General features: G+C 35.4%; 1 protein-coding gene across 3 annotated transcripts; it reads right to left on the bottom strand.

Annotated features, from left to right (window-relative positions):
* Positions 1 to 1,692: 1,692 nt before the first annotated feature.
* LOC142644446 (uncharacterized) lies at positions 1,693 to 11,239 on the bottom strand. 3 transcript variants are annotated; one of them, XM_075819063.1, is made up of 9 exons: positions 11,180 to 11,239; positions 9,978 to 10,045; positions 5,317 to 5,449; positions 4,879 to 5,123; positions 4,545 to 4,769; positions 3,729 to 3,821; positions 3,527 to 3,628; positions 2,850 to 3,266; positions 1,693 to 2,014 (listed from the first exon to the last, which is right to left on the bottom strand). In XM_075819063.1, the coding sequence occupies exons 3-9, from the start codon at positions 5,432 to 5,434 to the stop codon at positions 1,940 to 1,942; spliced, it is 1,275 nt and encodes a 424-aa protein (XP_075675178.1). In that variant the 5' UTR covers positions 5,435 to 5,449; positions 9,978 to 10,045; positions 11,180 to 11,239; the 3' UTR covers positions 1,693 to 1,939. The 3 variants fall into 3 exon arrangements, with proteins under 3 accessions (XP_075675178.1, XP_075675185.1, XP_075675181.1); XM_075819070.1 differs by lacking the exon at positions 11,180 to 11,239 and having other exon boundaries at positions 9,978 to 10,311; XM_075819066.1 differs by lacking the exons at positions 9,978 to 10,045; positions 11,180 to 11,239 and adding an exon at positions 5,791 to 5,920.
* Positions 11,240 to 16,157: the final 4,918 nt, after the last annotated feature.

Raw genomic sequence — 16,157 nt, 5'->3', positions numbered from 1 at the left:
TCATCAACCACAACACTTTCATAAATTACAATAGTAGCTGTGAAAGTAATGAAGTTCCATCCTCATCACAACCAGATTCATTATCATAAACTTCACTATCACTAAGGATTACAATTATAGTCTTACCATTTGATCTCAAGAATGTAGGACATTCTGATTTCACATGACCATACCCTTGACAATCAAAACATTGTTGACCCATAGAATTATTAGAGATTTGACCTACTTTTTCTTTAGGTTTTTCGTTATTGTTCACCTTAGCGGGTTCATTTCTCCTAAAATTTCTAGGTTCAACATTGTTTTTACCACTTGCCCTTCTATTGTCATTCCTAAGAAAGTTTCTAAAGTTCTTGGCAAGGTAAGCAATCGCTGTAGCAGAGAGCTCATCATCAAATCTATTCCCTTCAACATCATCAACTAACTTAAAAGCCATTGATTTGGATTTGATTGTCTTGGATAGGTCTAACTCATAGGATTGGAGAGATCATACAAGTTCATCAACAAGAATGGAGTCCACATCCTTACTTTCAGTAATGGCAGTCACTTTGGGTCTAAAGTCCTCAGTCAAAGTCTCTCTCCTATTTCTCTTCCTTTTCTTGTATCAGAATCCACATCATTGTAGAGAAACCTTGCTGTTAACCTACGATTTTACCGATCACCAACGCTATTGCCAAGAACAAATTTTCTTATTATTATTATTATTATTATTATTTTTTTAAGTGTAAAAGTTTGATGTGTCACATTACTTGGTGCAAACAAGGCCTTTTAACCTCTGAATTTAATTTAAACCTTGTTAATTTTTTAAAGCAGGAAAAATTAAATTATATCTGAAGATTTAGTGATGTAGGTATAAAATAGTGAGGCTTCAGTTTATAAATTGACTATCAATGTTCTTCTTTTTTTTTTCTTTTTTTCATATGAAAAGTTCGATATTACTTATACTTATTAACTGAAAATTGTATTCAATAATGTTATCTAACCAACTTAACAAAGTTGGTGTGCATTTGGCAAGTTAAGCTACTAACACTACAAAAAAACTGGCCTATTGCGGCGGGCCAAAACCGCCGCTAAAGCCCCAAAAACCGCCGCTATAGGTCCATTTCACCTATTGCGGCGGGGGCTATTGCGGCGGTTCTACCCGCCAGGCTTGTCGCGACGCAATATGTCTATTGCGGCGGTACAAAAACCCGCCGCTATAGATACGCTTTTTAGCGGCGGTTTTAATCTATTGCGGCGGGCATAAAACCGCCGCTATACAACGTTCAAAATCGTTTCAGACGACTTTTAGCGGCGGGTCATACCCGCCGCTATTGTGTTCACCTATAGCGGCGGTCAAAAAGCGCCGCTATAGGTCCACATTTTATGTATTAAATGTGGACCTATAGCGGCGCTTATAGCCCGCCGCTATAGGTTCAAACCTATAGCGGCGGTCAAAAAGCGCCGCTATAGGTCCGCGTTTAATAGATTAAACGTGGACCTATAGCGGCGCTTTTTGACCGCCGCTATAGGTTATTTTTTTTTTTCTTCCAGTGGGCTTTGAAACTACTGTTTACATCAAATTTAAGGGACAACCTGTTTCAAAGAACCTGTTTTGCATCAAATATATTGTTCAAACCTGTTACAAAGAACCTATAGTAGTTTTAGCTCTACTAACACAATACCACAAATATAATTAATTAACAACATCACAAATGTCTCCAAACTAACGTAATATTTGCATAGAAATATACTCTCAAATACATAATATTGTCTATAACCACCATCATAAAATTAACAAAAAAAGATGTGGTCTTGCAAAGTTCCAAATTGTTCAAATTAAGCTAATACAATAATCAAAGTTCCAAAGTGTTTAAAAAATATCCAACACTTGCAAAAAATACTGCCTCATTCTTCCATAGTTCTTTGTTCACAAAAAAGTCCTCGAACAGCAAGATAAAACTTATATGCTGCTTGGTTGATAGGATGCGGCTGACGATTTTGGCAGACTTGGAGAATGTTCGGCCAAAGGAACATCCTACATACAAAGTATGGTTACTCAATTAGTATGTATAAATGGAATAGAATGATAAGAAAATATTATCTACGCAAAAAATGTCTATTACATTTCTCTCTTTTATGGAATAGAATTCAGCTATGGATACTCCTCCCCTGGACAAAATTTTGTAGCTCCTTTGACAAAATTTTGGTATCTATGTAACCTTGATAATAATGAATTCAGCTATGGATAGAATTTTCCAACTCACTTGGTGGCACTTAAAAAACTATTCACAAGTACTTTTAGTCACCTAATTTATTTAATAGTATTGTAAACATAGTTATTTGAAATATTTATTTAGTAATTTAATTTAGCACATTGATGACACAGTCCTTAAATTTCCTACGTTAATACAGGAGTGTGACTTATACAAAGAACCAATGTTTCCTACGTTAATAAATTTCCAATTTCCTATCATCTTAACAATTTCAACTTTCCAACTATCTTCTCTTTCACAAGTTGGACAGCTTTGCTATGAGCTCCCTCAATATATTTGACGAAATGCCTAAACCAAAGTCTCTCTATTTGTTTGACAAAACCCTCACTTTTTTCTTGCCATTTATTTTTAAGATGTGATGTGATGATATTTTATTTAGTTAGTTTCAAACATAATCTGAACATTAATTTGATCGTACAATAATCTAAACCATGATTGTAGAAACACAACTATAAACTTAGCCTTATTCACTCAAGATATTTGTTTCAGGTGTGATGTTGTGTTAATCATGCATTGTTCAATTTTATTTATGAATAATGCTTAAGTCAACATATTGACATTGACTAATGCAACAAATTTAAGGACTGTGTCATATACCTGATTGCATTGAGGAGAAATTTGTTGAAACATGCGAGCCATTCTTTGCTCCATTCTTTGCTCCATTCTTTGCTCCACTCTTTGCTCCATTCTTTGCTCCATTTCTTCGAATTGACTAAGTTTTTGCTTCATTTCATCAAAATCCGCTAGTTTCTCCTCCATAGTAGCCAAGGAAGCCTTCAGTTGTGCAACTTCATTGTCCCTTGCTTGACTTGAGTGTATTTCAATGTCCGTGAGAACGCTCTTGCTACTTCGAGCACTTGGGCTTGGACCAAATCCCACCCCACGAACACGACCTTTACGCTCCTTACCCATCACTTTGGCAAAGACATCATCTGGTGACCATGCAATACTACCACTCGTGTCAGATGACTGCAATTGATTTGAAGATATCTCCAACAATTCCTTCATTTTGTCCTGATACGTGGGTTTGAACAAAACAAAAAAAAGTTAGAAATCATATTGTTAAAATGACCCCATCCTATATATATATATATATATATATATATATATATATATATATATATAGGATGGGACATGGGATTAGTTCAAAAGTTACACAAGTGGTAGTATTGTTTCTATATACAATATTTTTTTTTGATAAGTGTTTCTATATACAATATTGTTTCTTGAATTCCTATTTCGTTACCCCCATCTACAAGGGAGAAATTACTTACCATTTTGGCTTTCACTACAGGGTTAACCGCAGTTCCATCTTTACGAGTATGTAGTACTTGATATAATACTGCACGCTCTACAGGTTGTCCATCCGTTTTTGCCTACATTATGAACAACATATTTATGTAATGATGATACAAAGTTCCACATAAACTTTAGGAGAAGTCCAAATCATTTAAAAACCGTTATAATACTTATTACCTTTTTTGCAGCATGCACAGCATAGCTACAAGAGCCAGCAGTATGTAACTCATCCTGTTTAGAGCGACGGTCCTTATTCTTCTCTGACAATATCTACATTCAACAAAATTACATGTTTTGAGAGGGATATCTTAGAACAAACTCAGCAAATTATAACCTCTATATATAGTATGGAAAGATGCATTTAAATTTGCACACAACACATGTCCTTTCCGTATAAATAATACACATATAGACACTAACCCTTTAATTTATGGAATTTTTTTAATAACTTCTTTTATAGATTCTTGTAAGCCTCCAATCCATGCTATTGAAGTCTCTTTCCTCCTTGTGCCTATAAAAACACCCCCTCATAACCACACTTCCATTGCACCAACATTAACACAAAGTACTTCACTCTCTCCCCAGCTAAGTTAGCCATTTTTTTTTCTCTAATGTCGAGGCTCATAGAACCACTATGTGGACCACTAAGCGTGGGGAGAGTAGTGGGAGAGGTGGTAGATATTTTCACTCCAAGTGTTAGACTGAATGTAGTTTACAACTCTAACAAGCAAGTTGCCAATGGCCACGAGTTCATGCCTTCTGTCATTATTTCTAAACCTCGCGTAGAGATTGGTGGGGATGACATGAGGACTGCTTATACACTAGTGAGTTTTTTTTCTTCTTGAAGATAAATATAACTTGGCCTTTGATCATGTTGTATTACAATATATTTTTCAGCTATTACGTATAACAAATGCTACAAATAATCATTCTCAATAATCATTCTCTTTTTAGTATGATCCATGATGAAAAAGAGAGATAAAACAAACATACCACTGCATCATCAGTATACCAATGATCGACAAGTATATCCCAATCTTGTGGTATGCATCCCTTGGGTGGGTTGTTCTTTACCCGTGTTTTGTTTCTTGAATGAGGTATATAATGTCGTTTCTTCATCCTAGACTTATGATCCCTCCAAGCCTTCCCAATTTTTTGCAAGGTAAATGCCTTCAGAGCCGCATATGCAATAGGATTAACAGGGACACTGTATTTACGCTACAATCAAATAGTTGAGTTATCAAATTACAAATGTGTTCATGCTAAATTAATTATATAAAACTTAGTACAAAATATCATAATTGCAAGTATTATAACGATTTAATACCTCTACAACACGCCAACACTCTTCTTTAAATTCTTCTGGCATGTTCTTCCAATTAAGATATCTAATCGGGCACATGTGTGGTTTCCGCGCAATTGTACCCAAGAAACCAGTGAAAGTCCTCGCCCCATCATCAACCGGCTGATGCAAACTATTTAGTGACAACTCAATTTCTTCGTCATCAGGAAGATCCCAAACATCCAAGTACTTGCTTGCCCCGCGAGTGACACGTACAGCTGGTTGCACATCTAGTTTTGAAAGAGACAATATCAATCAATGTCAAACAACAAAGCATGAAAACCATCTAATAGGATAAGTCTAAATATGTATTTAAACAAGTGGTCATTACTTTGCTTATAACCAATTAAAAACTTTGGTTCAATTAAAAAATTAAACCATGCAAGAGCCATAATGGTAAACTATTGAGTAAAAAGCTCATACCTTGTGTAGAAGCTTCGTGCGTTTCTTGGTCCCCCACTTCATCCGCATCTTGTGAAGAAGCTCTTTCCAATGTTAAACTCTTAGAATGCGTGCGTAGATTTGTCTTTCGCCTTCCCATTTCAAGTGTCAAATTCTGAAATAAACAAGTATATAAGCACAATGATAACTAATAGTACAAGTAAAACTTCCATAGAGCAAATCTATATAAAACTAGCATTTACAACACAAATACAATATTTTCAATGAGAGCCCCAAATATCACTATTATTTCAGCAGCATATAGTATAGTATACATGTTAGAAGACATTAATAGGCATTAAATTGACCATAATATCTTGAACCTTTCAAATTGCTAACACAAGACCACAAATTTCAGCTTCTAACAATCACATTAGAGAACATAGAAGGGAAACTAAAGCAAACAATTACACCATCAAAATATCCAAAATAAGATAAGGTTTCATAGACTCATACCCAATAGTATTAACTAGAGTCATCACCACTAGACTCATCATCACTAGACATATCATCATTGGACCCATCATCATTGGACTCATAAATATCATCACTAAGCTCTTCATCATCGATAAAGTCTTCTTCATGCAATTCGTCCTCACTAATCAACGGTGTATCATAAATGGTTCCTTCTTCATCAACTCGAGCCCAAGCATGGTTGTCATTTGCATCATCACATGCATCATCAGTAGTTACATTATAAGGGACATTCTCCATATATGTATCCACTTCTTCATCATCATCTATAGCTTTAATACCAACATCAAACACCTCCCTAGGTTTTGTTTGGACCACCACCATCCAGTCTTTATGTCTCACATCCTCCACGTAAAACACTTGCAAAGCTTGAGATGCTAATACATAAGGTTCGTCAATCAATCGATCGCCCTTGTGTATCAATCTTGAAAAATTGACAAGAGGAAAGCCAAAGTCATCTTTTTTACATCCTCTCCCACTAATAACGTCAGCCCATTGACATTTAAATAATACATATCGATACTTGTCAGAGTAGTTTAACTCAATAATATCAATTAGTACACCATAATAAGTAGCACCACCTTCTGTAACAACACAAACTCCACTATTTTGAGTTTTCCTAGTTGTCTCAAAATCTTTAGTGCGAAACTTCAAACCATTTATGACATAACGTTTGAACCGTTTTACTTCATTATCTGGATATCGAGCAAACCATCTAACTTTATCAGAGAGTTCCTTTCTCTTAGAGGCATCCATTGACATCACCTATTATTGAGGAAGACTTTTATTATAACAACAAAATTTAAAGTGTTACAACCAAAAATACAACAATATATATATATATATGCTTTACTTACATATTCCCTAAACCAAGGGCAGAATTCCTCTATGTGCTGCTTTTGAATAACATCATCAGTCACATGAAAAGGAAAACCGGCCTTGATCTCCGCTATGTGTACACTGTGTAGACAAACGTGTTAGTGTTAATCTAGAGTATTGATAGTAGAATGCCGTTAAAGATACGTAAGGACATTTCACTTACTCGCGAAATGGAGTGATTTCTTCACAATTGAATAGCACATAACGATGTGCTTGTATCCATGAATTTGAATCTAGTGTAATGCTCACCACTGCACCCGTGGATTCCTCAACATTCCTTACAGGCCGATTGAATGCAGTTTCAACAGATTTAAAATAGCGTGAGCAGAATGTTAAGCATTCCTCTGCTATATACCCTTCTGCAATGGAGCCTTCTGGATAAGTTTTATTATGCACATAAGACTTAAGTCTTGACAAGTACCTATTGGAAAATCCAAGATCAACAGCGGGAAATTGGTAAGTTAAACAAAACTAAATAGACGAAGTTTGGGGTTATGTGTTACCTCTCTATGGGATACATCCAACGGTAATGAACTGGGCCAGCAACTTTGGCTTCGCTTGCCAAATGCATGACTAGATGTACCATCACTGTAAAGAAAGAGGGAGGGAATATCCTTTCCAACTCACACAATGTCACTGCAATCCTCTTCTCAAGAGCCTCAAGTTCCTCCACATTTAGTACTTTAGAACATATCTCTCTAAAGAAACAAGATAAGTCAATTAAACTCTTACTCACTTCAGGGGGCAAAGATCCACGTATTGCTATTGGAAAAAGCTGCTGCATTAAGATGTGATTATCATGGCTCTTCATCCCACTAATCTTGCGTTCTTTCAGTTTAACACAACGTGAGATGTTTGAAGAATATCCGTCTGGCACTCTCACATCTTTCAAAACTTGCAAAAAACCATCCTTTTCACTAGCATTCATATGGTAGCAAGCATGTGGCATACGTGTCTGATCATTCCCAACCTTTTCCAAGTGAAGTCCACTTCTTATACCCATATCCTTTAAGTCTTGGCGTGCCTTCAAGTTATCTTTTGTCTTGCCATCCAAATTCAACAATGTGCCAATTATATTATCCATTACATTCTTTTCAATGTGCATCACGTCAAGATTGTGACGCAACATATGGTCCTCCCAATAAGGCAAGGTGAAAAATATACTTCTCTTCTTCCACACAGTTAAAGCATCCTCCCCTCTTTTTCTTTTATTGGTCAAGTTCACTTTTTTCTTCCCAAACACATGTTCGGCTACAGCATCCGTTTGTAACATGATTTCCTCTCCAAGTACTGTAATAGGAGCTGGTCTCATATCATCATGTCCATCAAATGATTTTTTTTGCTTACGAAACTTATGATCTCTATCCAAGAATCGCCTGTGTCCAATGTAACTAAATTTTCTTCCATATCTTAACCAACGAGACTGACTATCATAGTTACAAGAGGGACATGCAAGTCTCCCTTTGGTACTCCAACCCGAGATATCACCATATGCAGGAAAATCATTTATGGTCCACAATAATGCAGCATGCATTTGGAATGATTTTTTCGAAGACACATCAAACGTTTCTACTCCAACATCCCATAACTCCTTTAGTTCTTCTACTAGGGGTTGTAAGTACACATCTATATCGTTCCCGGGTGAGGTTGGACCGGGAATCAATAAGGATAGCATGAAATAAGACCTTTTCATGCACATCCATGGAGGGAGATTGTATGGGATCAAAATGACAGGCCATGTACTATGAGTACTACTCATATTTCCATACGGATTGAATCCATCAGCTGCTAATCCAAGTCTTACATTACGAGGCTCGGATGAGAACTCTATGTGCTTAGAGTCAAATGATTTCCAAGTTTCAGAATCAGCAGGATGCCTCATTAACCCGTCATTCACACGACCATTGGCATGCCACTTCATATGATTGGCTGTTTCAGGAGACATAAATAGTCGCTTCAATCTTGGTTTTAAGGGGAACCATCGTAGGATCTTTGCAGCTTTCTTTTTTCTTCTGTTGGAGGAAGCATTAGTATTTTGTTGACCTTTAGACACATTACTTTCCCATCTTGAAAGGTTACAGTTTGGACAAGCTTCAAGGTTCGCATTGTCCTTCCAATATAAAATACAATCTTTAGGACAAGCATGAATCTTCTCATAGCTCAAGCCCAGATCCTTAATAATCTTCTTAGCCTCATAACAATCTTTTGGCAACTTAGCATTTGAAGGAAGAAAATCAAGCAAAAATTGCAGCAACATGGTAAATGATTTGTTAGTCCAACCATTAAGACACTTCATGTGGTACAAATGCACAATGGCTGACAATTTGCTAAAATGCTTACAACCTTCATAACAAGGTTGATTAGCATCTTCAAGCAATTTCATAAACCGAAGTGCATCTTCATTAGGACCTTCTGTGGGTTGGTGCACACTAGGGACTTCTTCCGTTGGCCCAGATGCCATATCTTGTATGGGGAACATGTCATGCAACATGTCACGAAGATCGGCATACTCTATCGGGTTTTCTTGGACATGACTACTAGGAGTTTCAGTAGAAGTCTTTGCAAACGATGATTCCCCATTAAAAATCCAAGGGTTATAACCCCTACAAATCCCATGTGACACTAAGTGAATGTGTACAACATCTATAGGCAACAAATCTGTATGCACGCATTTTTTACACGGACATGAAATCGTTCCATCCGGGTTTGCATGGTTAGATGCAAAATTCAGAAATTGTTGGACTCCATCTAAATATTCTCGCGACCTTCTATTGGTAAGTTTCATCCAACTCTTATCCATTGCTATAATGTGGTTTACAAGAAATACCTATAATGTGATTTCATGAAAACACAAACCAAGAGTTAACACACATTCCATTTACACAATTTCACCTTAATTTAAGAAACAAATCATCTTTAATCATTCACTTTTACCTATGTTTCTAATCAAACAATGAATTTAAATGCATAGAGAAGTTATTAATACATTTGGTAACTATAACATCATTACTAGCAATATTCTTTAGGAATGGACATCTCTTTAAATATGCAATTCCATTTTAGCGTTCCACATGTGTGAAAAAGATAGAGAGAAGCATTCCTTAAAATGAATTAATCAAATAAGAACAACTTAACAACAATCATCCAATATTACACAAAACAATCAGCACTCCCAATATCAATTAAAACCACCTTATTACTCCATGCAAGCCACCTGCTTGCCCCAATTCAACAACCCACCACAAACAGAGAGAGAGACAGAGAGAGAGACAGAGAGAGAGAGAGAGTACCTCAAGTCTTTCACCAACTTCACTTGCTTTGATCACACAAACTTATAGTGCCTCTTCTTTTTGTGTGGCTGATAGATCATAAAGTGAAATATTAAAACTTAAAAGTGAGACAAAAAGAAACTTTTATTCAACAAACAACAAATAGGGTAAACCAAGCTATCTAGTTTAACAAATTTGAAATTTTGCCATCTACGCTAAAAAAACTAGGCTTATGACAATAACAAAACTCCAACCTAGTAACTAAAACTATTTATTGTGATCTGTATAAACATCAGCTGCTTTTCAACTTCCCAAATTTAATTTATCCATCATATATTCTGAAGAACTACGTTAAGTTTAAATGTGACTCAAAACTACATTTGATATATGACATATGAAATAACTTGAACCAATATATTATATTACCAAAAGACTTCATCAAATGAAACTTTAATGTTTGGTCGATGGGAAAATTTTAACCTGAGGTTAGCGTTTGTAATAAGTTTGATTGTAAAGTGTCCTCAATGAGGCGTTTTAAGATTTGAGGATTTAGTATCATTTTAGCGAAGAGGACTTAAGCCTAGGTGTGATGATGCAATCGTAATTTGGACATAATTCGAAAGTGATGAAATTAATTATATCTAAATGTGTAACGAAAATAAAATAATACAATCGATAATAACATAGTAAATTGAAGCTATATTGAACCAATCAGAGTTTAGTTAAACAAAAAACTAAAGTATTAGAAGAAAACTGAAAGTACTGGAAATAAACTTGCATCGAGGCTTAATTTAAACTAGAAGATAGATTACAAGAGTAAACTAGCGAGTTTGTGTGTGCGCGCGTCTGTTCGGGGCCCTCTTTCGGTGTTTCTCAAGAAGAAGCACAATTTTAATCGGTAAGTGATAATCACCCACAAATTAATATTTGTGATTGGATGCCGATGCTATTCAAATAATAATTGTAAGTGAATCTCATATGAAAAGTCTTCTTTGGTTAATATCTTTAAATACCGAGAACGAACATTACCTTTAAAAAATGCAGAAAAGTATATTTCATTAAATCATCTCTTACTCTTTAGCCTCCTATAGCATGGTACTCATATTGCTGGTATCACCAGGTATTTTAGAATAAGAATAGAAAAGGGAAAAACAAAGCAAAGCAAAAGCAAAATTTTGCACTTTACATCATGTTTCAGATATTGGGAACAATCTATTATTTACCAATACAGAACTTGCCAAATATGTTTGACAAAACCTCTTCAGAGATATCTTCTCCACTTATACGCCCAAGGGCCAAAGCGGCATCTCTCAAATCAATCGTCCAAAAGTCGAGAGGCAGTTCCTCCTCTATTGATGATTTCGGCCTTGAAAGAGCTTCCTTGGTTCGAACAAGCTGCTCGCATTGCCTACGAAAAATTATGACGGGATCACATAAATGAATCAGAATTAATACCAAACCAATCACTACATTTGACATATGACATATGAAAAATTATGACAGGATCACATAAAAGTTATTTTTCAACAATCACTACATGAACTAAACTATATATCAGGAAATTAAGATAAGCTTGAAGGAAAAATTGTATGAAACAAAGCAAAAAATTGTATGAAACAAAGCAAAATTGTAGAAGTGGAGGCCCTCCCCCACTTCTACAATTTTGGCTGTGAGAAAATAAAAACCAAAGAAAAGAAAAAAATAGAAATATTTAGAGAAGCTTGAAGCAATGTCCTAGGCCCCTTGCCCTTAGCATATTTTAATACTCAAGACCAAGTTGGTCGAACCAATCCCAGTATATCCCATCAGCAGTCCATAGCACAGCATTTTAATTAAAATAAGACCTTCAAAGTTCTTTCATTCTATGTGTGTTGGGGGGGGGGTGAATCCAAAGATAATGACATAAAAAGGCAATATGATTTTGACATAATGAGCAAATTATTAATCCATAATAATTAACAGTTTTTTTAGGACTAAGTGGGATCATAAGGATACTTAGTAATGATCTTATCTAGTGGTTATTTGTGTTGCTGAAGAAATAAATTCTGAAGCATCCATTGCCACATGAATCAACTTGCTACCTGTTTAAGTATTTCCATATAATCACTAATGAAAAAGATGTGCTCAAAAAAATTATTGAAGTGATTCAAAGAAGCCTTGGTGACTATCCTAATTGATCCTCAATGTGAAATGTATGTGATGGGGATTTCCTTATTGGTTGGTTATGGATTGTAATGGTTTAAAAATATTGAGATCACATTCTCATACGCTCACCAAGGACCTGGATTTGAACCAGCAACAGTGATAACCCAATTTGACTGAATGGAAGATAAATACAAAATTATGCTCAAAGAAGTTCCTCACAGCATTTAAAACACCTTCTTTAGCAATTTCAATAATTCCAACTCTCTTTTGCAGTCTGACAAATCCATACAACAAACAAAGACCAGTCATAGAAAAATGTATGTAATGTGGTTGATTTCCATCGAATAAACTTGCTATCAGAATCAATTTCCACCTAATAGACATAAACTCGCTGAAAAAATAGAGCCTCAAAATCAAAGATGCATGTTCTATTGGATTAAGATTGAATATTTGAATGTTGTTGGTGTTGAATCAATCAAAAAAAAAGAAAATAAAAGAAGATTAAATGTTGAAAGTTGAAACTATAAAAGAAAGGTTTAAGTCAGAATATTTGAAAAAGAAAAGTCACCCGATGGCTGACGTACTACCTACTTGTCAACTGACTACACCGTAGTTGTCGTTTCAAAAAAAAAAAAAAAGTTGTCATGACTTGTATAATGCACCATATTATTTACATTTATATTATTTATTTTGTATTTATGTTTTTTTTTTACTTTATTTATTTTGAATTTAGTGTTTTATTCTTTTCTTATGTATTTTGAAGATGATAATTGATAATTTAGTTTAATTTGGTGCATATGGTGAGAGAAGAATACTAATGTAGTGCATATGGTGAGAGAGGAATAGCAGAAGCTTTGAAGGGTGTGAAGGACCATTTTAGAGTTGAAATTGCTGTTTTTCAGATCCTTGTTTGAAGGGATGATAACATCAGAATTATTTTCAGTTACAAAATTATTAGATTTGACCGATCATTGTGTACCTATTGTATACTTCCAGTGTACCTGGGCCATACGCCTCTTTATATCAATAAAATACTCATATTTATCCCCCAAAAAAAAAAGTTTTAATGAAACAAGCAACCCTTGAAAATGCTGCAAACAGTCAATACAAAGAACTGCAACCCAGTGAGAAGCTGCAAACAAATCTATACAGAGGAAACAGCTAAAAGCCTAAAACAGCCAACTGCAGACCCTCGCAACTAAAGAAGAAAAAGAGAAAAAATCAATCAATCTAAAGACAACTTTCTAAACATCAACACAGGTATAGCTTCTGCTAACACAAACAAAACCATTTCTTCCAAAAACATTATCTGACACTTTCTAATTGGCACAAATGATCTTTTTGTGAGAATAGATCATACATAAGTGCACCAAAAAATTAGGGATGGCACAGCATCCTATATTATACATAGAGGTTCTTTTGCAAAGGCAATTACATAGGAACTTTATAATCTAAAATTGACATAAAGGGGGAGGGTCCCTTCTAGCATTGCCAAAGGATGACAGGCACACTAATGAGACAGCAGGTACGAAAGTAACTGCAAAGCTTGATCATGGCCTAAAACTTAAGTGGACACCCTAGGCTCTCAACTACTGAACGTGTGATTTTTCAAAAATGACAGTTTCTGATCTATTTATATAGTTAGGATGTGTGAATTATAGGAGGTGAATTATAGGAGGGTACTCTCTTACCCACAAATTAAAATGGTGACTCTTCAATCAAATTTAAAACAGTAAGGATCAAATAGTTGAAAACTGCAAGAGGAATATGGTAGCTGAGCAATCCTACAACTTTTCCAGAGGTAAAAGTTGATCCAAATTCTCACAAACTAACAAAAAAAGTCCTGTTTCTTTTTCTGGCTTCCATCCTTGATAGCAAAGATATAGAAATGATCCAAAGATATTCCATTGTGCAGGTCAGTGCAAATAGTTGTAGTAACAACCAACTAGTGGGGATACAATTTGTTCACTAGAAGGAGATGCAGAGATTCAGCACATAACAATTATAAGTGATGGTCTCTGCATATATAGCTATGATGATTCAAAGAATAATCTACCAGACATTGCAAGATCGTGGTTGCCACAAAATATAATATATGATTTTTGTTGGGAGACTCAAATAGTATCTAGTCCACATGGACATGGTCTTCAGGAAGCTACATCAATGTCAAGGTTGGAAATTTAAGAAATTTTGTTACCTTAGGTACCCAACCCCAACCTGCCTATGTATTTAAATTACTAAAATACCCTAATTACTAATTTTATTTACACAAAAACTCGAGTTTCAAAAAAAAAATTAGGTGTGTGGTGTACCTCTCTTTCTGTTTTAAATATTGTTAAATTTAGTGTAAAATTTCTCACTAATGATTAAATGTAGATAGTATTCTAGATTTTCAATTTTAGGTCAACACGGTCCGATCCACAACATGTTCAATCTGACTCATGGTTAGATAAACTGGTTGGTTTGGTTTTATTTATTTATTTAAATGGATAAGTTTGCGTTGGTAGGGTTTGGTATTTAAAATGTTTAGAGGGTTTGGGTTTGGATTTTTTAGTCCCAAACCCAACACATTGCCATTCCTACGCGTACATGCGCCCACATATCAATTAACTGTGTACACTGACACTGAATTAATAAGTTTATCAACCAATTCTACCACTACTTAATTGGTTTGGTGAGTAAGTAATGCAGCAATGGACATGCTGGATTCATGACAATCCATATGTTCGAGCAACAGAAAGATGGAAAAAAATTCATGTAATATATTAAGTTTAGTTTACTTACGATTTAGAGATAAGTCCGGATAAGTGACAAGAGCTGGCTTGTCCTGATCCCCAAACACAGCAACAGACACAGAACCGTGACAAGTTTTTACAAGATGCTCCTGCAAGACATTTTTCAAAGTGCAAATGCAAATTTTAGTCATATTCATAAAAGTAAGCAGAGCAAATTAAACATGGAGTACCATTTTTCTTTTCCTGTCCAATCTGGTAATCAAACAAAACATATCATAACCTCATAATAACGATTAAAAGGCAAAACCTTCCATCAAAAAAGTCTGCCTCTTGGGGACCCTTTACTTCAAAGAGTAAAACATTCAAGGCACACTCACATTAAATATATAAATGCAACCATATTTTCATGCGCAGTTGTACCTCTCTCTCTTTTTCCATAAATAAGTTCAACACCCACTTAATGATTCTTGAACCCAAAAACCTCACCCTCTAAGGCAGAAGCCCTATTTGAACTAGAACTCATTGGCACATGTGCAGTTGGAAAAGTGTATATTGTAACCAAAAATCACAAGTGCAGTTGCACCTTAAAAGAACAAGCCTAACTACTTTGCACATATTGTCAAATTAACATTCTTTCACATAATCAAATTGTCCAAGTTCAAAAACCAACCAACCATATTTATCAACTAATTGAAATATAGATTGAGCTTTATATTGATACATCGGCAAAAGCTGGACTCCTAAAGAAACAGTCAATAAGAACTGATACATCAGCATTTTTAGAATTCAGCATTTTATAAGAGCTGAATTTGATTATCTTTGTTGAACCTACGGATACACATATTTTATATATGTACATTGTTCATTCATACTTACACACTATTCCCCAAACCCCAATATAAAATACTAAACGCATTTACAAAATACCCAAAACCCTTAAATCAAAAAGGAAAAAAAAAACCCATGATTGAGAAATTGAGAGGGATAGCTTACACACTGAAAGCTCCCGAAACGGTGTCGTTTGCGGACCTGATCGCAGATTCGAGATCGAAACCCAAACCCAAACTAGCGCTCTCCTCCGGCGATTGAGCAGCCGCGTAAGAATTCCAATCTGCTAACCGATTTCCCGAAACGATGTCGTTTACTTATTTGGAATATACACGCCGCTTCCTAGTTGCTCGTCCCTTTCTCTCTCTCACCGATTTCCCATGGGTGCGATCACAGTGCTTCGGCGGTCACTGGCTAGGTTTTGCGATTTGGGGATTTGGTGGTGGTTGTTTTGCGATTTGGGGATTTGGTGGCTAGGTTTTGTGATTCGTCC

This window comes from Castanea sativa, chromosome 1, assembly GCF_040712315.1.
Source record: "Castanea sativa cultivar Marrone di Chiusa Pesio chromosome 1, ASM4071231v1".
NCBI lineage: Eukaryota > Viridiplantae > Streptophyta > Magnoliopsida > Fagales > Fagaceae > Castanea > Castanea sativa.
Note: the sequence above shows the minus strand (reverse complement) of the source record. Positions and strands in the feature narration are given on the sequence as shown.